Below are 27,331 nucleotides of genomic sequence, written 5' to 3'. Positions count from 1 at the left end.
TCAAGTTTGCAGTTTTCAAGAAGGACCCTTCCCAGAGGACTATGAAGGAATCCCGTGGAAGATGGAAGGTTGGAGAGTCACCCCACCCGTTTATAGCCCAGGAACCAGGATACCTACACCAGGGAAGCCGGGTGCATAGGTGCAAAGTGATATTGGAAACCGCCGTAGAACACAATGGAGGACTTCAGTGAAGATGCCGCTAGTGAAGAAGGTGAAGGAGTCCAGTGGAATCCAAGGGTGGATTCTTGAAGAGGAGTACCTGCAAGCAAAGCAGAGGGGACAGAGTCTATGCCACTCTGGAGTGACCAGGAGGCAAGGAAGACCAATACCACAGATGAGGGAAGATGGTGGAGAGTTGACGGTGACCTTGTCGCTGCAGCTGTGAGAACTAGGCAACGCTATGGAAGACAAGGAGCCATTAACGAGTTGTCCCAAGTCGAGAGCCAGAGGGTCGGTGTCTGGTGGGACCACCAACAAGCCTTGGCAGCAGCAACAGACCAGGAAAACAAAGAAGGTGCAAGCAGGGGAGCTAACTGGAGCCAAAGAAGACCCTCAAGAGGACCCACAAGGCAAAGGCACAGGAGTGGCCCTCGAGCAGCTCACCAAGGATGCAGGCCCGCGGTGCAGATGATGTGATGAGGACGAAGATCTTGGTAGCAAGAGATGCTGGAGCTTCTTGGAGCTCAAAGATCTCTGGAGGAGAGAGTCAACAAGCCTTGGCAACAACAAGTTGACGTGGTGCACAGGGGTGCTGTTTCAGTGGTTCCGACGAGGGATACTGGCTTCAAACTCCGTGAGAAGACAGCGTAGGCCTCAAGGGAGTTGCAGAACCACCACCTGTGTTGATGGGCCTTTCAAAGTCCGGAGGGCGTCAGGAGCAGCAGACCAGTCAGCTTAGTTGTGGTGCCTGCAGATGCAGGGGAGTAGCTCCTTCACTTCAAGAGAGATTCCTTAGGATGCCTTTGATGCTCACAGGCCTGGAGAAGAGCCTGTATGAAGCACAGGCACAGACGGCGCAGAAGACTGGCAGGACAACGAGACCAGGTGCAGCAGGAGTCTTCCCAGATGCAGTCTCGGTTCCCAAGACAAAGTCCAACAAAGCCATAGTGCCCAGACGGTAGAAGTAGACTTGGTTTCGGATCTGAATCAAGATTCCCATGACGAATCAGAAGAGCCACCCACAGGTAAGCCCTTAAGCACCGTAGGGAAAGGGTTGGGACGATTCAGGGGTCCCTCCCAGGGGAGGGGCTGGACAGAGGGGATGATGCTCCCATGTTCTTTGTCCAGTTTTGTGCCAGAGCAGGAGCCAACAGCTCACTGAGCTGGTTCCTACTGGAGTATGCGAGGAGGCACCAAATGTGCCCTTCAAAGCAGTCTGGTGGCGCTGGCATGCGCCCCCACCCCAGCCTAATACACTAAGTCCGGTCTGGGAGGTGTTTACAACTCCCTGTGAAAGAAAAGCTATTGTTCTACCTTCCCTTGGTCGAGCCTGGCTCGGAGCAGGAGGGCAGAATTGTGTTTGTGGTCCCTGGGGGAGCCCCCCAGTACTTTGGATCCTACATCCAACACTGAAATCGGTGTTGGGGTAGGATACAAACATGTTTGATACTAAACATGACCAGCTTCGGTGCAGCTAATATATAGTTAGACATCTAGTAAATGACTTGATGTCCACTCTGTGAGAAGTTGTCCTGGTACATGCTGTTCACTAGTGATAGTGGGCACCTTGCACCAGTCCAAACCCCCCCTTAGAGGTGATAGGTTAAAGGCAACCTTTATTGAAAGCTATCCTAGTGATAGCTATGGAGAGCAGCCTTCAGGCTAAGTCTTGAAGGAATGTAAGGCAGCTCGTTTTACCAGCCTATATTCTTGTGACTGACCAAGTGAAAGGAGAACAACACCAGGTGTGTGTATGTGTGTATATATATATATATATATATATATTCTAAACACACCCTACTAGTCTCTTTATGAGGCTAGAGGTAAAAGCACATACATAACACTTAACCTCATAGATGCTATTAAACATTCCTCCCCAGTGCTGCGCTGTCCATTGGAACTAGTGCTGAATGGACGTCCAATGGTCGTGCGCAGCACTGGGGAGGTAGTGCTGCCGTCGGCCAATGCACCGAGGCAGCACTTAAGGGGTTAATAGCAAACAGTAAATTAGCACAATATATGTCGAGCCCTAGTGACGTACCAAACCATATATCAATAAAGTGGTATAAGAACCACGACTTTGTTAGACACAAGGCCTAGAGCCTGTAGAAGTGCTGGGGCCCCAAGGAACCACTCACAGTAGTGACACAGGGGACCCATAGGGGACGCGTGCAGTGTCTGAACACAGCCCCGGATCGCCGCTAACTTCAATGGGGAAAGTCGCGGTTGGAAATTTAAAGAAAATGGACACTTTGGAGCAAACCCCTTTAGACTTAAGGGGTTCTACAGCCAACACCCACGGGAGCACCGGAGTACTCGAGTTACCTCACCCAGGGAATCCGGGTGCATAGGTGTCTTTTGGTGTCAGGAATTGTCGCAGTTTTCAATTGCGATCTGCTGTAAAGTGCTGCTTCCGTTGAAGTGGATAGAGTCCGGGGGGAAACCAAGCCTGGATCGAAAATGAGAAGAACCTGAAAGCAGAGGGGACAGAGTTTGGATCACAAGCCAGTGACCAGGGGGCACGATGCACGACTGCCCACCGATGTCGGGTGTTTCAGGTGAAAGAGGTGAAGCTTGACTCTTCAGCCACAAGGACCAGGAGGCGTCGATGATGACCAGGAGCTGGATTCGAGCTGTCCCACAAAGGATGTCGAGTGCTGCGGTGTCAGTGCCCGTATTGGACCCAACACGCCTTGGCACCAGCAACCCTCGCAGAAAGGAGAAAGATGCTTCGGTGTGGACCAACAAAGTCCGAGGGACTCACCACGCAGTGGGGAGTCAGGGCACGTCTGGAGCAACCAGAGAAGCCCAAGGAAAATCAAAGTTGCCTTCACAGGGACCCACCAGTCGACAGACCAGGGATCGCAGAGGGACCTCAAACAGTCACACTTAGAACTGGCTCACGGTACACTCGTGGAGTGTAGGCCAGCAATCTTCAGTGCAGATGGTGCTCGGGGCTTGGTCTACTAGTAACCCAAAGCACAGCCTCAAAGAACGTTGAGAAGCTGATGCACTTGCAAATGTGCATGGTGTCCTGGAGTTCCGGTTCCACGTCACTCACGAGGGCTGCGGGTCTCAGCATCGCTGGGGACTCGGGTCGGCCTCTGAGAAGTCTGGAAATCCACCTCCTGGGCTGCAGGTACTTCGGAGTCTGTCGGGAGCTTCGGAGATGCAGACTGGCAAATGCTTTGTTGGTGCCTTCCAAGCAGGGGAGTCACTCCTTGATCCCAAGGGAGATTCTTCAGTCCTCTAGTCTTGAGTAGAGCTTTGAAGTTCAAGGATTCAGTTGCAGAGTTTTGACCAGAGATATCTAAAGTCCCGTTACCAGGGGTTCCTTACTTATACCTAAGAAAGGGGTTGGACTTACTCTGTGGACCCACCTATGGGAGGGTTTGGAAAGGGGGGTGGCTACACCCATTTATTTTGTCCAGTTTCGCAGCAGAACAGAGCTGGTAGCCCCTGCAACCGGTTTGAACTGGACTATGCACAGGGACACCAAATGTGCCCCCAGTGCAGACTTACAAGCTCCTTCAGAGTGCTCCCACCCAGCCCCAATACACTAAAGCCTGTCTGGGAGGTGGTTACACCTCCCTGTGACAGGAAACCTATTGTCCAGGCCTCCCCTGCCGGAGTTTCGGTCAGCAGCAGGAGGCCAGACTTGTGTCGGTGGCTGCAGCATCCATTTTGTGATGCCAGGGCTCTTTTGAACTGTTACCGGGTAGACCAGTGTGTACATGTCTCTCCCTCTAGAAAGGTGGGATTCTACCCCCGCCGCCAGGACTGACGGGGGTAGGATTATTCCAAAGTGTTTGACATCAAACACAACAGCCATCCCAAAGTTAGCATTTACCGTGAGGATATAATGCACTTAAGAGTATATGGTTAGGCTGTATCACAGAACAGCCCCTGAGAATTAAGTTCTGAAGGCAGCAGAGGGACCCTGCTCATGCATGGGCACCCTCTCACACGAAACCAAGCACCCTGCCTTCAGGATTGATAAGGCCTTCCATAGGGGTGAATGATAGGTCTCTATGTGTAGTGATTTAAGGTAAATATAGGTAACCTATATCTCAGTAAGGGGTGCTTGCACCACCTACCCAGGCTACAGTAGCAGTCCTGTGGTGTCATTTTGGAAGGCGTCTCAGGGGTGGCTTAATACATGCTGCAGCCCCTGGCAGGCCTCTGGGGTACCTATGCCCTTAGTACCTAGCTTACCATATACTAGGGACTCACAAGGGTACCCCAGTAACCAAACTGGAGTGTACCTATAGTACATGGAATCAATTTACAGAGGAAGCAGCTAGGCTGGGGTCCGGGATAGCAGGGCCCCAGCCACTCTAAAGTCGAAAAACAGTGAAACATCAGCAAAAAGTGGGGGTAAATGTAAATGTAATTTATGTTTATATAGCGCATTATCACCAACGGTCTCTAAGCGCTTGCTTTGGGAACCCGTCCTGGTTTTTAACCCGTATTGGGCACCCCCAAGGTGAAAGCCAGGCATCCCGCCGCGGGGGGCCATAGTGGAGATTAAGCAAGCTAGGTAACCATAGGAAGCAGATCCTACTCTCCTACACACTATATGTATAAAATGGCTGACCGCACTTACAAAGCCTGGAGAATCGACTTCTGTGTTTGTAGGGGGGTGTCCTGCTCATGCAGGGGAGCCCTCACACTCATAACCTAGCAGTCCGCCTCCAGGATTGAAAGACCTACTGTTAGAACCGGGGTCTCTAGTTGGCAGGGGTATGCACCCTAGTCCAAGTAGGGACCACCGCTTCCGACCTGGTAGCTTGGAGCAGAGCAGCAAAGGCGTAACCTCAGAGGCAATGTGTAAAGTATTTGTGCAACACACAACGGCGATGACACAGTAAAAACACTCACAAAAGGAACACCACACCAGTTTTGTATAAGAATAAGAATTTCTTTATCTAAAAGATATGCGAGAACCAAAAGCAGGTAAATTCAGCTCCAGGCAAGATCAATAATAAAAAGGATTCTCGTTTCCAAGCAAGATCAATAACCAATAAGAATGAATCCAGTTCCCAGGCCTGATCAAATCACCAAAAGCTCAGGTGTGCCAAGGGCTCCTGCTGGTAATGTCTTTCTCACAGTGTCCTTGGATGGCAAAAGTTCACTTGAGGTAGGTTCTTATGGTCAAAATTCACTGGGGGAAGGTTCTTAGGCCAAATTTCCCTTGTAGCGTAATAAGTGTGCCTCTCATAGAAATGATGCTCCCAGCGTAGGAAGTGCGGCTGCCCAGGCGCTGCTGGTAATGCTAAAAAATGCCCCAGTGTCAATTACCAAGTAATTATGCCCCCGTAGGCCGGTCAGTGAAGGACGGTTCCCAGCCAAGCACAAAGCTCACACTCCAGGTACCCGGCCAACCCTCACCCCACCCCCTCGCAGCAGCCTGGTTGCACTGAGGCCATACCTGGGTGTTGGTTGCGGGTGCGAGGCTCCTCTCCCCTTGGGGTCTCGGGCTCAACAGGCGCTGCACGGGTGGGGCTCACGGCCACACAGCGCTCCATTAGCACAGCGCTTAACAGTGCCTCCAAGTCTGGGGCAACGACGGAGCCTCCTGCCACGCAGCGCTTCGCTTCCCAGCGCTACACAGCACGCTCCGGTCCCAGTGGTGGTGACCTCAGGGCCAGTTTCAGTCGGCTTGCGCCAGAAGCAGAGGCAATCACAGAGCCCCTCGGGAGGATCACGGGTCAAGCAGTGCTGAGGGCAGGCACAGCGTTGCAGGGCAATCTTGAGTGTTGTTGCTGTTCCAAAGGACAGTCTTTAAAACGCTGTGGTCCAAGGACCAGTAGTTTCATTTAGCTTAAAAAGGATTCAGTCCCAAAAAGGCAATCTTTAAAAGGTTGAAGACTCTTTAAAATGTGGTTCAAAGAAAAGTAGTTCCTTTGGGATGTTGTGGAGACACTCTGGTGGAGATGTTGCAGTCTGCCATGCAGGGCAGGATCAGCAGACAGTAGGGCAGCTCAGCAGGTTGTGGGGCAGCAGTTCCTTGGAGCAGTCAGCCTCCTACCCAGTGATAATCCTCTTGCGCAGCAGTCCTCACTCCAGCAGGGATTCTTCCACGTCTAGCAGTCGAACAAAGAAGTGAGGCCAGGACCCTTCCTTATATATCTTTCAGTCTAAGGGCTAGAAAGTGGTAGTAGTCTCTGGAAGGGTCTGGGGGCAGGGGCCTCTGGAAGAGTCCAGGGAGTTCTGGTATGTTCCCTGCCTTCCCTGACCTAGCTGTCACAGTGACAAGAGACATGCCGTTAAGGCTACAGTGGGCAGCCCATCACAGCTCATCCCAGGGAAGAAGGTGTGAATCACCACTCCCACCTCCCAACCCTGACAGGCTATCAGTATGCAGAGGGGAGGGGGGAGTCTGCAGAGCCTAATCTAAGTGTAGGCAGGAAAAGGTCCACTTTATAAAAGTGGTGTCCCTAGCGTAGTAATGCCCAAACCCTATATATCATTGGAAAGGGTTCCCCGCCCCGAGTCCAACAAGACCAAACATGACTGACTTATTAGGTCCCTGTCAGAAGTTATTCCATAAGGGGAGGTTCCCAATATTAGCCTATGGAGGATTAGCCTTACTGCGGTAGCAGTGGCTTGTGGCAGATATGCCAGCCTCACAAGGTTTTAGGGGGCAGCACCCGCACCTCAGCACTGTTTAGCAGTGGTGAGGCGCCCAGAGTCCTAAGTCCAACAAAATGTAAGGTAAAAATGGGAGGCAAAAAGGGCAAAAATATAGGGGAGACCACCCTAAGGCTGACAGGTCTAACACCTACCTTAGGGGTTACTTTTAGGTTTTAAGTGCAGTGACCTCGGATATAAGGAAATATCTGTTGTGAGGGGTTCTAGCACCAGATCACACAGGCTGCAGAGGCAGGACTGTAGTAATTGTTTGAGTAGTCTCATGGATGGCATAATACACGCTGCAGCCAATGGGAGACCCCTGGTGTACCTATGCCCTAAGTAACTTAGTACCACATGCTAGGGACACAAGTAGCTAATTAGTAAGGTACCAAAGTACTTACCATAGTCCAAATTAGGGAGAGAGCACAGTGACTGGAGTCCCAGTAAGACTAGTCCAAAGCACACTAACACAGGCAAAAGTGGGGGTAACCATGCCAGAAGCATCCTACCTTCCCACACTTACCACACAGAAATAGATGTTCCCAGCCCAGAAAAAATGTGTGAGTACCCAGTCAGCTAATTGTATATTATTATATTGTTTGTGTCATTTAACGTTAACACCTCCATAAAAAGTATTACAGGTAACGTTACATTATGGTTCTATAATGTTGTGTTTTGGTGCTGGTAACGTATATGAAACACTGGAACTTTGGACTTGTGCTTTATTATAACCCTCCTGCCCTATGGCATTTTGTTAACAAAATGCATGGTGACTTGTTAGGTACCCTACACAGCACTGCTGTGCAATGTTGCGCTGACAAAACCAAATGTTACATTTTAGCGTAAGCCAGGACCTGTTGATCAGGAATGCTGCCCAATGGCTCTGTATAACTTTTGCTACTCTGTATATTCACTTACGAAAAGTGCTTAAACACCCCATCAGGGGAAGCACGCGCTATATAAATGCAAGCCCTCCCCTCTTCTATCCCTCCACTATCCTTTTCAATTCAAATAACAGACTAACATGTCCACCACTCAAATTCATAACATTTTTCCCTGTACTAATTCACCACTAATCCTTTTTGGGTTCAGGAGTAGTGCTACTCACCGAAAAAGCGATTTGACGCCTCGTCAGGAGTAGTAAGCGCTATATAAATGCAAGTACAATACAATACATGCTTGTTGCAGTTAGCTATTAATACTCAGTGTGTTTTAATGCTTCTCTTCTGCCTTGCAGCACGTTACCGTCCCATTGTGGACGTGAACAGGTGACGCCCGGGCCTCGGTGCTGCCCCTGGCGTTCCTGAGGCTCGACAACGGCGCCACAGCGGCGAGGGGAGTGAACATGAACAGCAGAAGGACTTAAAAGAATTGCATTCGGTGAGTGATTAGAATCTGTGCTCCTGCATGCCAGATCCACCACAGAGCAGATCACCTGATTAATGCGCCAGTAGTGCGTCAAGAGATTTATTGAAACCCGATATTCCTCTGAGTCAGGGCCTGATATAGATGTTGGTGGACGGGTATTTACATCATCAGAGCGATGGAGTAAAGTACTCCGTCACCCTGACGGAGTCACCATCTGACAGATTCTGAGATGTCCTCCAGCACTGCTGACATCTCTTGCATTGGCAGGAACCGCCAGACCGGAGATTCCTGTTGAAGCATTGCAAGTACGCTTTTTTTATTTTTATAATCAAAAACACAAATTGGGACCTTGTTTTGTAAAATTAAAAAATCAATGCCTTCCTCACCATTTCTCCCAAGGCGAGGAGAGCATTTTGCAATTTTGACTTCCCACTGAAAACTGGCCATGTGTGCGCCACTCTAAATCCGGTGGGCAGACACATGCACGAACCTCTGACGGCCCGTAGTCCGTTGGGCTGTCAGAAGTTTATGTCTGCGTAGAGACCGAGTAATCTCCCCATGTTAACATATTGAACGTCTCCCTTTTTGTAAATGAGGCAGGTGGGCCTTCAGTTTGACGGAGTGTACCCTGCCGCCGCTACGACGGAGTAGCCTCTAAGCAAATTTATTTTGCAATTTTCATACAAAGAAGCAAACCTTGCCCACCATATCGTGCTGTCCTATGTGAAAACAAAGAACTAACTCAGAGAAATATAGGGTGAAATGAAAACACTTTGTGCTCTGCAGGTGCATAAAACTGTTTGCATGCTATCGCTATGTGTTACAAATTTAACACCTTTTTGTTTTGATCAGTGATTAATCTGCCCCCCTCCTCTGTTTCATGTTACTCTGCAGGCTGGTAATCTGACTGTTCTTGGGGACACCTCCCTATCCAATGATCCTGTGCGGCTGGATTTCCATTTCAAATTCGGTAGCCGGGGAACTGCGTACTGGCACGGGACACTTAGTCGCCAGAAACTCTTCTTAGAAACTCCCAGTAGGGTACTGGAGCAAGGTAACAGAGAAAGGTAAGTTTGTGGGCCAGAGCTTTGCTAGGGCTTGAATACCCTTGTGGGTGGGGCGTACGGAGAGATAAGGTGCTTTGCTTAGGATCACAGTTAAAGACACAGGAATTATGTCTTCTGACTTACTTTCCAAAGTCAATAGTTTTGTCTTCAGACCACAGCTACCAAGACACTGGGGAATGAAAAGCGCAGCGGCTTGTCCATGTCTTTGGCCATAATGCCCACGTTTCAAGAACTAAGTCCCATCTCGCGAGATCTGTAGACAGGACTGAAAAAGGTCAGCAGTCTTTTCTAGAGCATAGGTCTTACCCCATCATAGGAGGTACAGGGCATATGTCTGCTGATGCCCTACAAAAGGCATGGCCCAGTGCTTCAGGTGGCTGTATCAGAGATGTAATCCTTGCTTTATCTCCTTGACCTAACTCTGTGCGCTTTGGAAAATCACTCTGTCATCCTCTCCCACTCTGTATAAGGCACAGGGATAAAAGTAAGAAAAGTGCCAGAAGATGCACACACTGAGTAACTTAATGAAGATTAGGGACAAACCTGTTGAACTTTACCAGCACTCACAGTCAAAGCGGTAGCTCAGCAAATACATCTGCTGCACCACAGGACAGCCAGCCAGCGAAGTAATTTGCATTAAAGCGCAACACACTTTGCACAACACTGCCTTACACAGCCCTGCATGAAGTCAGCGTCAGTTGCTAGAGATTCACAGCAGAATTAGCCTTATGAGTGATCAAATTCAATTTACAACACGTCCTGGCAAAGCAAATATGTGAAGCCCAAGATTTATATTGCCTTTGCCAATGCTTGTTTTTATACGATTCTGACACAATTTTCCATTACCTTAGAATGGTAAAGAATAAATTAACAATGAAATAGCTGTTGTTTACAGATGGAAATAGCAGCAGGTATGCTGGAATTCATTTTTTTAAATAAAATACATTTTATTCCAAGTTGGCTGTTTGTACACTGACATAGGCGGCAACCATCTTGGGATGGTTTTTTATATGTTTTTAGAAAAATCATTTTATGATGGCCGCCAAGCCATTGCAAGCATACGCAGCAGCCTTCTAGTGTTTGTTCTTTTAGGTTATTAATATACCATTCCAAAAGAACAGGCGCCCACCTTAGAACTATAAATTAAAAAAAATAAAAGTATGTATGTGTTGCAGGGCAATAGAGGGGAAGGGAGCAGCTCGGTAAAAAGGTGCAGAAATCAATTAAAAAAACTGGTGTAGAGGGGCGAAGATGCAGGGAAGGTAGATGACAATGCAGGAAGCAAGGCCCAATTGCGAGCATCCTGGAGCAGTGTTCAGCTGCTGGGCAATCAAAAACATTATTGAAATAAAAAGTAGAAATTAGTAAAAACAGAAATAAAAAAAATTAAGAGTGTCAGGAGGCAAAATCAAAAGTGAGTGGAGTGGTAGAAGTGTGTAGTTTTTGCGCCATTTCTTTTTTTTTTTTAATGTAAATAAAAAATAAAGGGCAGCATGCCAGTGGAGAAGAAAGCAATGCACTCCGATGAAGGGCTACCCAGCAGAATAAAAAAAACTATATTTTCTTGTCACCATTGGGAGGTAACCCTTCAACCAATCAGAAACATGGTAAAGCGGAAATGCTCACGGGGTGGGATAAACAAGAAAAGGGAGAAAGCCATTGCATAAGGAGCAGACACACAAGAGAGCCATCCAATCATAAGCACGGGGCTGCCCCACAACCCACTCTATGTACACTGTATTAAAGAAAACAAGCATTCAAAGTTGTAGATCTAGACTTGAAGATGGTGAACAATTTTATCTTTATAGTTTGACATTAGAAACCAGTGTATACATCTGCTATCGAATTCATGAAGAGTACAGGATCACTGCCATAAGTATATGCAAACTTTTATTTTGGGGGCCCACGCGCAGTAAAGAGCAACCCCATCGTAGCTTGTCCCAGAAAAGAGTACAGTGCCTGGGAAGCAAAAGCTCAAGGGTTTTGGAGTTAAGTTGAGAATAGGGCTAGTGAGGTCCTAAGTTTGAGGCCTCTCTCTGGGGTGCAGGTGTGGCAGCCCCTCCTTCCTCTGATATTGTCTGGGACATCCAAGGGTGGGGCTGTAGCTGAGGAACCGGCCCAGAGCTGAGGCCTTCCTCCCAAACAGCAAAGAGGCACACCCAGGTGCTGGTCACTCTTGCCAATCATCGGCTGAGTGGCAGCGGATACACAGGACGTTGGGTGTAGGGCGCAGTCTTTGGAGGCCATGGATGTGGTCACACTTTTCTTCCTCTCCTGGGTTTAAATAGTATTTGAGAGTCTGGGCGGCCGACTCCAGCTCTTAGGTCTGCTCCTGTTCAGTCTCAGGCTCTTCTGGGAGCTCTCATCCTCTCAGGTGGGATTGCGTGGCCTCTCTGGACAGCCTCCTCTTGCACAGGGTATCCCCCGCTCTCCTCTCCCTGCAGGCCAGGTGAGCACTAAAACCAAGGCAGTCCTGTGGCCTCCATTGCAGCTCCAGGTGACATCTCCTCCCCTCTGGCAGGCTGGATGTCATTTACACCATCATCTCAGGAGCCCCTCTGATATTCTGCAGCTTTAAGCGGATTTCTGGACAAAAATGGAGGGGATATGGTTATATAATTTGCTCTCCCTACCAAAATGTGCCATGGCCCAGGCGATAAGGATAGAGACTGGTTTAGAACCGCGGTCAATGGCTGCTCTGGTTCGTTCATTGAGATTCTGGGTTAAATTATTGCAATCTGAGCACCCAAAAGTAGTCTCTTTTTGTGGAGATGAGATCATGAAATGTGTATTAGGTTGGGCTAGAAAGGTTAACAAGCTTTTGGTTAATATGGCGGAGAGATTGCAAATAAACAATTATAGTGTTGCTTACTCTACCACCCTAACAAAGAATTAATTAAAAATGACGTGGGACAGGGTTGGGAGGGAAAAAGATTTGGAATACTTAAGGAAAAAGGTTTTTGTGGTTGATATCTGTGAAGTCTGGGAAACTAATGTTACTCTACCTTATTTGCATAAGCTGCATAATCAGGGAATGCTTTAATGTATTTCTGAGGTTCAGAATTGATTTGCACCCGCTGCAATCTCACGGAGCTGGGATAGCATTTTTAAAAAAGGGTGAAGGTTTTTGCATTTGTGGGCTGAATATGCATTTAACGACCCAACATATTGTATTAGATTGTTTCCATTTTTGAAATGTACGCTGGAAAATTATAAAAAGTATTTTTGCTTCAAATGCCTAATAATGGATGTAGTCTGAGATTTGGCTAGATTTTTTATGGTTTTAAAACGTGCCTGCGATAAATAATTTATAGCTGTGTAGCTGTTAATAATGTATTAATATTTTTATCTTGGAGAGTCTTGTAATAGTATGTTTGTGGATTTAATATTGTGGATTAAGGAACATTGGGCCAGATGCATCAAAGGGTTTTTGCCCATTCTGTGTCTATGGGAAAATGTGTTCATGCATATGGCCCATTGTCTAAAAAGTTTTTATGAACCCTGACTGTCTCCTAAACATAAACATTTTTGTATATTTCACTGTAGCCTGACTGCAGCTTTGGATTTTGTGGAAGGGATGACAGATGTCAATTTCGTCTTTGTGAACTTCGGCAAAACCAGACACGATCGCTGTAAGTACAATGGTCGTCCCATCTGTTTTTGCGGGGAGGAATAGGCAGTAGCTAGATATGGTTTAAGAGAGAACATCAGGGTTTCCATTTTCATAAGTTTGAGGGGCAGTGCATTCAGGGGGATACTCGCGTTAGGAGTCAGGAGCAAGCCAGATGAAAGGGGTGATAGATACTAGCAGGACCGACTTTATTGCTGGTGGCACCCGATCCGACAATCGTTTCTGGCGCCCCCTCCCAATGACCGCCAAGGATTCCCTCACAACCAGGGCTCGAGTCGAGGTACCACGCGGGTGGATGGCGTCCCCCCACTTATTTTACCAGGTGGACGCCGTCCCCCCTGCCAAACAGCTGGACTTCACTCTTTGGCTTGGACGAGATCGGAGCTCACAGGACGCTGCACACGCGCTGTCTTCGCAGATCCAATTGCATCTAAGGGGTGAGTGAGGGGAGGCAATGAGCCCGATGGTGCAAGCCACCTTTCGTGAGGTCACTTCCTGTCGTGACGTCACTTCCGGTGACAGCGTCCCCCCACTTCTTTTTTTAGGACTTGTGCCCTGCTCACAACCCTCCTCCAAAAGTGTCACTTACCTTTTCATAGCTCCTCTCTCACATGTATTTCATTTGTTTTGAAACGCAGGTTGGGGGTTGGCCTTACTAATAAGTATGTATATTTACCCACATTATATCTAACTTACCCTTTTTAGCAACATTAGGATTACATAATGAAAGAATCAGGGAAAAAACCTGAACGTCCTAACTTATATTATGCAGTTTCATGCAGCTCTTGGATGCCAGTTCATATATCACTGTTCTATATTAGGATTGTAATTTATGAACTGCTGTAACAAAAGGACCTCTATGACAAAAGCAGAAATCCACTTAGCTAGCCACATAAAATTCAGTTTTGTGATCTGCATGGTATGCATACTTTGCAGCAGGCAAATTAACCCTCTGCGCTACTTTGTGATGTGTCAAAACTACCACTAGACAAAACTCCATCCCTCTCAAGCAGGAACAATAATCACCAGACTTGATGTTTTTATTGCTGCCGGAAAACAGCAGGACACACAAGGAACTCTGCAGCAGGTGCCTTTAAAACCATAAGTTAATGCTAAACACAGAGCCCCCTCCACCAAGGTAAGTGGCAGGTGTGACTGCACCGGTTGCACTGCTTTAGAGCCGGTCCCGAATGCAAGAGACACCTTCTTAACTTCAAATAGTTAAGAAGACACATCCAGCCCCTCTCCGATGCTTCACTGAGGCGCAGCAATGAATGTCCCAGCACTGACTGCTGCTTCCAGATGAAGCAATGCACGCCCTCTGCATGCAGAGGATTTTGGCTTTCAGGGGGTTTGGGGAGGCAGGTCAACAATGCATTGGCAAGCTCCAGACTGCACCTTTGGGAGATGGCCCAAGGCACACTTGATTTTGGTGACTGCAGGCTTCTCTAAAGATTTCCTGCTGAACAAGCAATGTAGACCACACTATACACTGTCATGAAAATGGTTTATGTGCATCACAAACACCTACATAACCACACTCTGGCTTCTTGGCGCAGGTAAGAGTGTGGAATGGAAGTGTTACCTCAGGTTAGAGGAGGTGTTTGTTCGTCTTCCTTTGGCACGTTTAGTTATGTTCAGTTTACTGAAGGTGGAAAAAGTTTGTTGTTCCAGCTACAGACAGTGAAATGAATAGTCCTCAACTCTTTCTCTACAGACATATGGTAATAATCATTTCTTCTGACGATAAAGTATGTTCTGCTCTATATCGTGGGCACAAATCTATATAAAAAGAGATATGTGCTTGATAGCAAGCACAGTACACTACACAAACTGCCTTAAAACACACTTGGTGCCCTATTACAGGAAGGGGGCACCTTTAACTAGGCAAAAACAGGGAGAGTGCGTTATCTTACTAATATTACGCTGCCCTCTGGGAGCTGTGCATTTGCGCAGCCCTATGCGCACACGTAAGTGAAAAGCAGACTGGCTGATCTGCCTTTTTCAGTGCAGGCTGCACCTGGCCTGCACTTTAGTGAGGGTCTGAGATCCCACTGCAGACAGGGACACTTGAGTGACTGCTCCTACCTGCAGGAGCATGTTTGGTTGGTGAATGTTTCCACCTTTTTATTTTTGAATAAGGCCTCATTCCTATGCAAATGAGGAAACAAGGTAGTGCCCCTTTTATCACTCTGTATTGCAGAAGGGGCAGCACAATGATCTGTGGTCACATCCGTAATATCAAAGTGCATCCGGGGGCACAGGAAGCGGGCACACGCGCCCATTTTATGAAATGCAGGCCCAGGCAATAAATCAACAGCAAATGTCATGTATTATACTGTATTTAATCCCTTTCCCTTTGTGTAGGTAGGTAGGTATAAATATACATACATACATACATATACACACACACACACACATCTATGAATATTTTCACTAGAAAAAAACTAAAGTTAAAGCTGAGTTAAACAGATGTAAGGCACTATGAGTGTAACTTACGTTAAGAAACCTTCGAAAGATCTTGTAATAATACAAAAACTAACATTTAAACAAAACATGTAATTCACCAGGTATACTTAACTGACCAAAGTATAACTTGCACCCCCACAATGCACTGCTTATGACTTCACTTATGACATCAACCAATGATTGTGAGTTTGCCGTAGGCTTTTCTTACTGTGAGGTGGCTTGGATAAGCTCATCAGTGACATGATCAATTATGTCATTTGAGATGTCATCAGTAATGTGATTTAAGATTTCATGAGTGATGTAACATGTGAACACCTCTCCTCTCCTACACACATTCCTACACCCATTCCGGAGTTCCCATGTGCCTGATATGATGCCTACCACCTGCTGCTGTAAAACATGGAGCATTAACCATGATGCCAAATCAATCATCGTTTGCCTAATACCTGTATGCCTCGAGGTAGGCTGAGTAATGGCGCTAATAATGTGTTGGGGTACCTTCTGAAGAATGCCTGTTATGGGATGAGCAAAGTGATAATATATCCAAGAGCTTTAATCTGTTCCTAGTAATGATCAAGTTCACAACCTCACCTCCAAAGCACAGTAGAGGATTGGAGAATACCACTTTATTTACAAGTTTCTTGTTGCTTACTATAGAAAGCTTTAAGGGCCATTTGAAGAGGAAGAGCAATAATAAGTAATCCAGACTCATGGCTATGTTAATAGTTTTCTTTAGGTGACAATATGGCTCAATTTCCTTTCGAATGCCACTGTGCCTTAACGAAAAAAGATAAACTGTATCCAAGACCATTAAACACCACAACAGAAGGCGAAATTTAGAAGTTTAGTAATTTCAGTATCGCCCCAAAATTATACCTGCGTTTTACTGGGGGCCAAGTTTACATCGGATGAAAAATACTTTTTCACATTATGAATGGAGAGTTCATATTTTGTCTCCTCGAAGCTGCCGTCATGGGTAAGCCATCTGATTTCAATTGTTCTGGATAGTTGATTCTCTTCAGGGAGGTGTGTATTAAACTAATCATGTATTTGCTGGACATAACAAGATTCAATGGTACCAGTTTCAGTGGACAATGTATAGCGCAAGCTCTAAAAGGGGCGGAATATTTCCTCTAGAACAGTTGAACTATCACTCACCCGATTGTGTATCACACTTTTAATTAACAATAGGGCAGGAAAGGGTAGTGGAGTTTGCTCTATCTCCTATCACCTACAACTTATAGTTTGGTCCACTATAAAGAACCTCAGCAATGCTGGGGAGAAGCCCTCAATTTACATTGCTGTGAGAAGCGCTCTCCAGCATCTCCCTTATGCACAACTCTTAGTTCAGGAGACCAAAATACATTCATGGCTTGCCACAATCTAATGCTGCACACTCCGTCCATATAAATTGTACTGCACACGTATACACCACACAGAAGTTGCACCTATGTCCTGCATGGATGGAGTGATGAACTTGTTTGTAAGGGACTATCAAAGCAATTTAAAATAAGGAAAGGCCATTAGGCGACTCTTCTGGCACGCACAAGATAAAAAGGTCTAAATAAATGTTACGTTTTAAAATTTATTGGCAGGATCACATGCTGCATGTATAGACAAACACACAGCCCGATAGTGTGGTGGTGGTCTAAGCATATCCATTTGCATCAGGTCCAGTATACCTCCCTCTTATCTGACACATACGTTCCAATCACCTGTATCATATGTTTGAATAAAGAGATTGGGTTTGACTTAAGGGACAGGCAGATATGGCGCTCCAGCAGAAGCGATTGTAGTTAGGCAAGTCGTTCAAATACACAGTGCCAACAGGTCAGGGGCAACAAACCCAGGCAAGAAACAACCCCTGTAAAGGTGAAGGACAAGTCCCACACCATACAATGAGTCCAATTCCGGTGCACACGTATCAAATATCAGGTTCCAGTGTTAGAACCCACAGAGTCAATTAAAGATCGTGCAAAACACATAATGAAGGTCGAAATCCAGGGTTGCTAATAGAATATATTTAGATGTCACACTTGATCAGTACAAATGAAAGTAAAGCAGCCGACACGTGTTTCGTCACACCATGTTGAGTAAGGTGTCCACACACAACAGCACATACCCGTGCCTTTGTCGCTTCTACAAGAGTTAACGTACTGGTGTTATCGGTCCTAACCTCGTACACATCCATCCGTAAGTTGTCTACCCTGCCAGCCCCTTTACCGGCAGGACACCTTGCTCAACACGGACCTTTGTCCGCAACTACTCCGTTCCGCAGCTGGTTTTTGATAGGTCACCAGTCTGGGTTACCGTTTTGCCTACCCTTGAAAACCCTCAGGCCTGAAGAGTTGCATCCCCCACACGGTGTGACGAAACACGAGTCGGCTGGTTTACTGTCATTTGTACTGATCAAGTGTGAATTCTAAATATATTCTATTCGCAACCCTGGATTTCGACCTTCATTATGTTTCTTGCACGATCTTTAATTGACTCATTGGGTTCTAACACTGGAACCTGACATTTGATACGTGTGCACAGGAATTGGACTCACCTGTATCATATGGTTCCTCTGAAGTCAAACCACCTCGCACACTTTCAATTTATTTTTCTTTATGTGCTGACATTTTAAATTTACAGGCCCCAGAGGGCTACCCCCTAACATAGTAAATATATGCGGTACTGCAAAAGCACCATGGTTTACTTAAGAGCAGCACCATTGGCAAGGTTTCTGGCACTGTAACCAAAACCTGATGATTTGAGAGGAAGTAGCCAATCCAGCCCCAGTAAATGCGACTGTGTCATTGAACTAACCGACTTTATACCTACAGTATCTTCAGTTCCACTGTGTACCGGACCTGGTGAGGTAGAAGTTCTACATCTTAACACTGATGAAATAAATACATGCCTTAAATCTCACCTTCAGAGTCATGCGACCAAAAAGTTCTGGCCTCCCCTTCATCAGAGTTCTCATCAGTGGTACCTCAACAGACTAGAGTTACAGGAACCTTGAAAGGAAGCCCCCTTCTTGTGTCCTATCCTTTATAGTGACTATGTGGGCAATAAGGACCCACTGGGAGATATGTTGGGTTTCCTATTTCTTTCTCAACACGGGTTCATCTGTCAGACATCTAAGGGACTGCCAACCCTGCAGGTGGAGGAACCAGGTTATTGTTGTGAATTCACAATTACAGCACATTCTGAATCCCGGGATTACTTATTGGTAAGAGGTTTCCACTGCAGGTTAGGTCTCGTGTAGGATTGGTGAGATGTGGTGTCAGAAGGGTGTCCCTTAAGGAGGTTTGTATAACTCCCAAACAGCAGTCCTTTCTGTTGATCACATTTCTTGCTTTGAAGACAGTGTTTAAACTACAGTGGCCTTTTGGTCATTTTCAAAAGAAGCATGAAAATATATCTTAAAACACACATGCTCAGTAGAACCATTTTATAGTTCCACAACATGTTTCAGAGTTCCGACACCTGTTTAACGAAAAAGGCAACATTGAAGAAACGATCCCTGCAGCGCCTCTTATGCACTGGGTGCCCTTGAACAAGTTGGCGTCAGGGAACACCCTGGGACATATATGGCACTAGCCACACATCATGACTGCATGAAAGTATTTAGTGACCCTGGCTTGGGACTGGGCTACTTCAAAGATAAACACTTCACAGGGAGCTCAGTTGAGTGAAGTGTGACATACTTTCTTTGACCTGCATTAGGATGATGGCAATCCACAAACTACAGTAGCAAACAGAGCACCATTTTGCGTCTTTAACTGGGCATCTTTCTGAAGACCAAGATCTTGAAGGGCCTTCTTTGGATCTAAAGCACTCCCTCACTCCTAGTTTGAATTGAAGGCAGGGCTGTGGGTTATAGAATCTGGTCCCTATGATAAGTGAACCGCTTTCTTCTACAATTTCTGGGTTGACTAGGGATCCTGGTCTGTCTGTCCAAAGTCAGACAGACCAGGTTGCAATGTTCGACACAAAGCTCCACGTAGAAAGGTTCACACGTATACATGCAGAGGCCATCCAGTACATAGAGGTATACTCAGGATCCAGCCTTCGCCAGTACTAATCCGCCTCCATTCTTGCATTCACAGGTGAGCTGCTTCGGGCTTTCAGCTACATGGGCTTCGAAGTTGTGCGACCCGGCCACCCGTCTGTGCCAGCTTGGGACGATGTCATCTTCATGGTCTACTCACTTGAAAGAGAGCTGCCCTCCAGCACTTAATACAAGGGGGTGTGACCCCCCCCCCCCAGGCATCGGTAACAGGAAGAAAGGCCATGCAAAGAGGAGAGTTAGATGCAAGAATGTACATTAAGATGCTAATTGTCATGTAGCCCAATCATACCACCTTAGGTAGTCAGTCCCATGAGCAACTATAAATAAACCTATGCCACATCAAACAAAGTTGTGGACAGCATCATTGGTAACAACGCCATTATAAATGAATCAATATCCAATGCTATACATGCAAATAATAAATCCCACTGGTGATGAGGCTGTGGCTTCCCTCATTAAATGTACTTTGTGAAAACCTGGAAACGAATACCAGGGAAGTATAGTAAATGTAAAGACTAAGAGAGCACTCATCTGCAGGACGATCATATGATATTTTATCAATTGTGTATTTACATTCTGAAAGCAAACCATTTTTGCCTGTGTTTTCTATGTTGTACATAACGTTTCTTGTCTTTTTATTCCCCACAATCGAGTTTTTTGCAAACTTTGGGACCTGCAGTACAAACAGAGTTCTGACACATAAAATCTTCAGCACTAATTTCAAATAACAATGTCCTTGTATACAACGTAGGTAGTGTCGATGGGTGTTGCCACTGAAATGCTCCTCTTGTGCTTTCTGGTTTAAACCACATTCTGAGCTTCTACTTGTCGCCTATTCTGCTTAGCTCCTTCAAGTGACCCCTGCCGCCCTTTAGAGATCTGGGTCTCCTCTAGCTCCCATTGACTGGGCAGACACCAACTAGGCTTGGTCAAGAGGCTTTCAGACATGCTGGTTCCGAAACAGGCTCTTGACTCCAACAAAAAAGCCATTTATCTCACCGGGCCAGGGATTGGCATCAGGGAGCTGTCTCTCAGTTTTGGCAAACTATGTTCAGTTCCACAAGGGCCCTTCAAGAACAATTTATTCCGCATGGTAGGGAGTCGACTTTTCCAAGGATGTTGAACAGCTTAGCATTATATGGTGAAAGTTGAGTGTGACCAGATGTTTTTGGTGCATGTGGACTTAATTCTGGAAATCCGACACATACCCCTATGATCTAATATTGTGTACTCATCAAAAGTGAGTATCATGTTTAAGTTATTGATACCCTCATTTACTTGTCAATTATTTCAATAGTTTTTTTCTGAATATCTGATACATATTGTAAAATTTTATCTATACAGACTGAACACTGGCAATCCATTTGTCCAGTCCACGGCAATACTCGTAGTTTGATCTTTTTCCATATTTACGGACACTTTGACATTATATATCGAGGAGCTCCTCACCTATGGTGAATATTTAGTATTCTCTTTCTGAACAGCTCCTTGGACTTCTTTTTTCTCCCCCTCCGTAGCGGTCTACTCTATTTATACCAATATAGTATTAATGTTAAATTTAGTAACCTACGCTTTGACTTCACATATGGTCTAACAACATGGTTCCTCTTATCAGAAGGACTTTCATGTGCAATCTACTTTCATTCTTTCTAATCATTCTCCAATTACTTGTTCTTATCCTTACCCGCTATTGGAACTGATGACTCCAATCCTTGAGGAATGGACTTTACTTTCCTCTCAAAAACTTTGCACTTGTATTTTTTCTCTTACTTTTCTTATCTTTTCCGCGTTTCTCGGTTTTCTGTTCCTCTTCTATTTTCTTCAGAATAAATTGTGTTTGGGTATATTCTCCAATATAAACTATGTATGCAAACCAGATTTTGAATAACTGTGTCAAATTTGATGTGCTTTGACAGGTTCTCGGTTTTTCACCTGAAGTGCTGTCCTGGTGGATTATTATCATTGGATGTTATGTCACCCCTGTTGAAGGTTTCATGTGGAATAGGTTTTTATGTCAAATCTTATTCCTAAGAGTAAGTACTTACACAAAGTCAGTCCTGTCATATCCTATATGTTCTTGTATGTATTGTATACAGTGTGTTTTTTACATTTTTACATGTTTTTGTACGGATATATATATATATTTGTTATTCTACAGCCCTGAAGTCCAATCTCTTTGGACAAAACGCGTTGGCTGATCGACTTGAAAAAGTTGTTGGTTTAATTAAAATAATAAAGGATAATGTAAAGAACAACTCTGGATATCGTTTTCATATTTGTATGATATTACTTGTAAAGTGGTGCACCACTTGCTTTGTTTTTATTTGAGTTGGTGAAAGTTGGTCTCTGATTGGTGAAGGTAAACCCTGTGTTCGCCCCCATTTTGGTAAAGTAACACCACCAACTCTTTTGGGAGTGTTATTGGAGGCCACAAACTTTTCATGCTCCGTTTTTGAATAAGAAAAGTCTCTTTCTGTCCTTTGTGAGGCCCTGGGTCTTTTTAGCTTCACTGAAGTGCAGTCGATAAAATAAAATGCATTACGTCTAAGGGTTACTTGCAACAGCTCCTCTGGTTACATGTAGAGGAAGAAAGAAGGATGGAAGGCAACCATATAAAATGCAGAAGCCACCTTGTGTAAGAACGATGGGAGCAACTTAACTGGGTAAAAACTATGAAAGGGAACAAACCAACAGTGTCTGAAGTTTTTCAACTCTGCCGGCTGCAGCTTTAGCCACCAGCAAAACTGTCTTCAGGGTAAGTCGTCGGCCAGAGAGACTATGCAGCAGTTAAACTGTTGATAAAATAAAGTACCCTCAAGATTTAAATCCCACTGAAGAACAATAAACTGAGTGGGAGGAAACCAGGTAAGCAAACCTTTAATAAAAAGAAAATGCTCTCAAAATCGGAACTGTTTATATAGAACATACCTGAAGGAAGACACAGCCCCCACCACAAGACCTTGCTGTACAAGGGACAATGCAAGCCGGTGTGTATCGTAAGGTGAGGTTTAAAGGGGTGGTGCCTTCCTACTCACACCACAAAATAAACTTGTTTCTATGACCTGCCTTGAAGGATTTGGCATCAGGCTTCCTGGCTCCAAAAATGGCATGTGCAATCTAATGAGGAAGTCAAAAGAACTTGCCTTTACCACGCAAGTGCCATTACCAGCAGGTGCCTTCCCCATGTACCTTGTTAAAAATTGCGTGCTGATGGCTATGCATGGCAACAGTGTGTGCATGGCAATGCCCGAGTGGTAAAAGCCCTATGTGAAAAAAGCTGCGTTGTATTGGCTGTATCTCCTAACTGGTATCACTATCTCCAGGGGTGTAGCCATACCGATTGGGGTTGATGATTTGAACTCCCAGTCATGAGAGATTGTCTATTCTACCGAATAGGCAGCCGAATACTGACTTCCAACAGATTGTTGTGTCTCCAAGACCACACTGGAATAATCCAATTTAGCCATCTGTACTTTTGATAGAAGCCGAATTGGCAGACATGCGTACAGCTTGCCTGGAGGCAAGGAGAACCTGAAGATATCCCCTAGGGAACCATTCAGAGGAAAGCGTAGGACAGAAAATGGAGGACCCTTCTTGTTCTGTAATGTGGCAAAGAGATCCACAAATGGGAATCCCAATGCGGAGATAACCTTGTTCATTTCATGGCACATCCCTCACTGGTGGTCCTCTAGTGAGATGGCAGAGGAAACACCTTCACACTGAGGAAGCCTGGGAGGTGGACTACTACCACGAAGAGGACACTTCTCCGCTGGCAAGACAACAGACGAATCTCCTCCAAAATAAGGGTCCATGACCCCATGCCAGTTGGTCTTTTTATATAATGGATGGTAGGTAGTTACGTTACCCAACATAATCTGAATATTGCTCCTCAAGTTGGAATCGAGAAATTTAAATATTGCAAGATAGACCACCCACAGCTCAATCACAATTATGTGCAGGTGCTGCTTTGACGCAGACCAAAGGCCCCACACAGAGATGGGCACCCCGTCCCAGCAAAAAGGTGTCCATGACTACAGTAAACAGACCCAGGGGAGTGCCAGTTAGAGCGCAGAGCAACACAATGGTTGCATGGGTCTCCTTCCAGTGGAGTTCCAGGTGAACTGACTGACAACATTTTCCCTGAGCAGAAAGGCTCCCTGGATGCTGGAGCCACTTTCTCCTCAGGCACTGGAGGGCGGTCATTCACCATCTGTTGTGTTGCAACAACAGGATGCAGAAGGCCAAGCATACCCAAGACTAAAAAAAACAAGATCAGATTTTGAATCCGAAACCTTGGAATTCTATGCAGAATATTTGCGATGTTCAGAGAAGATGCACGTTGTATCCAGTACTGCCTCCAATGAAGATGAATCAACTGGATGTTGTGGGTGAAGTCGAAGTCAGGGCGAAAGCCCTTGCCCAAAGGTGTTTCTTCAACAGCACTGTGGACTCTTTCAATAGCTAATTGTCTAAGTATTGAAATACATGAATTCCTCATTGTCGCAGTGAAGCCACCACCACTTCACAAAGATGCATGGAGCTGTTGTCAGTCTGAATGACAAGACCGTGTAGTGAAACGCTTGGATCACACAACAAGCCTCATGTAACATGTGGGAAGTGGCAACATCACAGCACTAAGATCTGTCTCAGGAACAGCATCTTGAACTTGTCCTGTCAATGAACAAGTTCAGAAATAAATATGCAGGATGGGTCTCAGACTTCCATCCTTCTTGGGGATTAATAAATAAAGGGAACAGAACCGAGTACTGCTTTCTCCTAGAGGTACCACCTCTATGGCCCCTTTGTCCAGCAAGGAAAGGTCTTTGCCTTTAACATTGCCTAATGGGACAAGGGCCGGCAAAAAAGGAGGAACAAGTGTAGCTTGTGGCCCTTGCAGATTAACTTGGTGACCCAGTAAACTACTGCGATCGTCTCCCAGTTAGTGGAAAATGGAAGACTCAATCCGCATTGGAAGGGTGGTGACTAGGCGGGGGGAGGAGGGGGTAAATCACAGGAATTTGAGGCAACGGGGCAAGAAGAAGAAAGTATCTGCTGCAAACGTCTCTGCCCTAAAAAAAAAAGCAGAAAAGGCTGTCTTTGTCACAACTGTACAACATTGTCTTATATTGTCGATGTACTTGAAGAATTAGGGAGGTTAGCCCCAATGCACGAGCTACAGCGCTTTTGTTTTTGAAGTGCTCTAGGGAGGAGTATGGATTTGCTCTGAACAGACCATAAGTGTGGCTTGGACATCTCCGGAAAAGCACATGGAACGCATACAAGCATGCTGGTGAAGTCAACAGCCATGCCAATGAACTGCACAATACTGTGCAGAGTTCAGGCTACAATTAAAGATCTATTTGGATACACTCAATCCTTCAGCAACCAGGTCCAGACGGTGATTTTTCATGTAATCTGGAGAGCTGTTCACTAAGCTTAGCCAGTTCCCATACAGCATGCTCTTATTGGCCTACAAGACACACTGGTGGGTAATAGAGCAGACAGCAGGACCACTCAATTTTTTGAAATCCAGTTGCAAGGCGTTATTAGTGAGGAACCCTCTCATTACATAGATAGTTTACTCCGACAGCTACAAGAGCAGCATCACAGTCAGCATCTGTGCTGAAGGCTTAGACCTTTTCCTGGGCACTGGAGGCCATGGTCTCATGGCATCAGTGCCACCAGAGTTGCCAGGCCTGCAGGAATGCGTTTCCTCTTCCGACCAGCCCACAGTGTGCAGTGGCTCATCCGGAATACATTCAATATACCCTGTAGTGTGGTGTCTGCCAATGGACCCAGAAACTCCAGTCTCATCTTTTTTTTAATGCACATCAGAGTCTTGTCCGATAATGACAGAGTAGGACTTGGGAAACTGGCACCAGGACTAAGAATGGAGCTACTAGCAGAACAGTTTCCTTGAGGAAAAAGACCTCTCCAACCCATGGCACTTTTTAGAGGAACATCTATATGGAGTTTATTCCTTGAGAGGAGACTTGCCTATCAGAACATTAGGTCGCTTTGGCATCATCCTGCTGGTCTTAGCCAAAGACCACTATGCCTCCCGGCCCAAGATGGCCTTCAGGTGCACGGAGGCATAGGATTCATAGAACACAGCAGCATGCTCCATCCCAGACATGACATGGAGATTTCTCAGAAGACATATGACCTAGTCACTGGAAATGCTGAGAAATGTAATCGGAAAGACACTAGGAGATAGCATCGGACCTGCATGGATGAGAAAAACAGGAACTCTATAGTAATGTTACAGCGATGAAACAGTGCATAGGGTCCAAAAGACCGGTCAGATATATTCTTGCTTTTAGAGAGGAAATATGAAGGGACCCTGCCCTGTATCCCCAGAATTAGCACACATATACAAAACATGGAATTTTAAAAGTATGTTTTCACTGTGGGCTATTCTTGTGCAAATCATGCAAGAATCACCATTGTATTAAAGAGATTTCAAATATTATGGTGTACATGAGATGCAGACCAAACCTATTTCACCACATATTCCTACCCAGTAGGTCTAACACTCCTTAGTAGCCTTTCAACATTATATTATTATTTTGCCTGTTGTCAAGCCATGCAATATCCTCACATTCCTATCGGTCAGTATTTGACCAGTGTCCCACAACGAAAGCATGCTTCAAGGTAACGAGTTTCTCTACATTTTTCTCACTCTCTCTCCCATTATAGTTTTACATACCTTTCCTTCTTTAGAGTTTTTACGGTGCAGATTAGAGTTTACCTGCCAAGTCTCAAGTTTGCAAAGCCAAGCTGAAAACATCAAATTCACTGCAAACTATGCAGAAATACTAGTTATTACTCCTTTGCACCTCGTTAGCCGGTGAAACTTGATACAAGGTGACCCTATAGAAGTTTTAGTTGTATCCACCGCTATTATGCAGAAAGTGAATGGAAAACTATCCTTTTGCTTAAGTAATGTAGAACAGATGATGTAAGCTAATGGAATGTTTGTGTGTGCAAAATAGCAACAAGAAATAAGTCAAAAAAGAACAAGTTACTTAGCTTCAATAAGCTCTTTGGCGGATACTCTAACTGCAGACTTCTCGGATTCGGACTACCCCTGGGAGCCAGACTAAATCTGAAGAATATTTTCTAACAATTCCCTAGCGCTGCCTGTAGGTTGTTTCAGCTCTATGCCAATTATGTCCAACCCGGATTTGATGACAGATCCACATATAACCACCATACATGTGTTTTTTGTCAGTTTCATTCAGAACTCGGTCAATGCATTGGGACGCGCAGCTATTGACTGATCAGATTAGACAGTGTGCAGATCTCTAAATTGGGAACTTTTTAGACTGAGAACGGTGCTAATTCCACAGAAGTGGGAGATGGGATCGCCGGCGAGGAATCTGCCTTTAGAGAGTATCCATCAGAAAGTGTTACCAAATGTACCTTGTCTTGTAATAGATACTTCTAACCATGCATTTCTCACTTGGTGAATAGATACCAAAACAGTATCGCCCAAGGTAGCGAGTTAGTGGAATCGCTCAGGCCAAAAGGCCCTGCTGGACTGAATGGGCACAATGTCCTTCCTGCCTGAACTGGCTATCAAAGCAGTAGTGCTTTGTGAAGGTGTGTACTGACACCCACCTTACAGCCTGACAAATGTCCAAGACAGGCGTGCTGCAAACGAGCAAATTGGTTGCAGTCTCGGCTCTGGTGGAATATGATCTCAAGGCCTGAGGCGGCTTCTTCGCCAGTGCATAGCAAATTTTGATGCAGAGAACTATCCACCTTGAAATTGATCTTTCCTACACTGCCTTACTCTTCTTTGCTCCTGCGAACCTCTCAAAGAATTGATAGTCTACCTGATGGCCCTTGTGTGACTGATGTAAAAGCTCAAGGCTCATGGAGACACTGCACATTCTCTACAGTGGCAAAAAGGTCCAGCCAGAGTTCTCGCCA

General features: G+C 45.6%; 1 protein-coding gene across 1 annotated transcript; it reads left to right on the top strand.

Annotated features, from left to right (window-relative positions):
* Window positions 1–400: 400 nt before the first annotated feature.
* OAZ3 (ornithine decarboxylase antizyme 3) lies at window positions 401–19,561 on the top strand. Its single transcript, XM_086945511.1, has 5 exons — window positions 401–621; window positions 8,124–8,175; window positions 9,058–9,230; window positions 12,777–12,862; window positions 19,431–19,561. The coding sequence occupies exons 1-5, from the start codon at window positions 401–403 to the stop codon at window positions 19,559–19,561; spliced, it is 663 nt and encodes a 220-aa protein (XP_086801637.1).
* Window positions 19,562–27,331: the final 7,770 nt, after the last annotated feature.

This window comes from Lissotriton vulgaris, chromosome 12, assembly GCF_964263255.1.
Source record: "Lissotriton vulgaris chromosome 12, aLisVul1.2, whole genome shotgun sequence".
NCBI classification, from domain to species: Eukaryota; Metazoa; Chordata; class Amphibia; order Caudata; family Salamandridae; genus Lissotriton; species Lissotriton vulgaris.
This window is presented reverse-complemented; position numbering and strand designations above follow the sequence as displayed.

Coding starts and splice junctions, on each gene's coding strand:
- OAZ3 (XM_086945511.1), top strand. CDS start 401: ATGGAAGACAAGGAGCCATTAACGAGTTGTCCCAAGTCGAGAGCCAGA. Junction 9,231..12,776: donor GAGCAAGGTAACAGAGAAAG/GTAAGTTTGTGG, acceptor ATTTCACTGTAG/CCTGACTGCAGCTTTGGATT. Junction 12,863..19,430: donor CAAAACCAGACACGATCGCT/GTAAGTACAATG, acceptor TTGCATTCACAG/GTGAGCTGCTTCGGGCTTTC.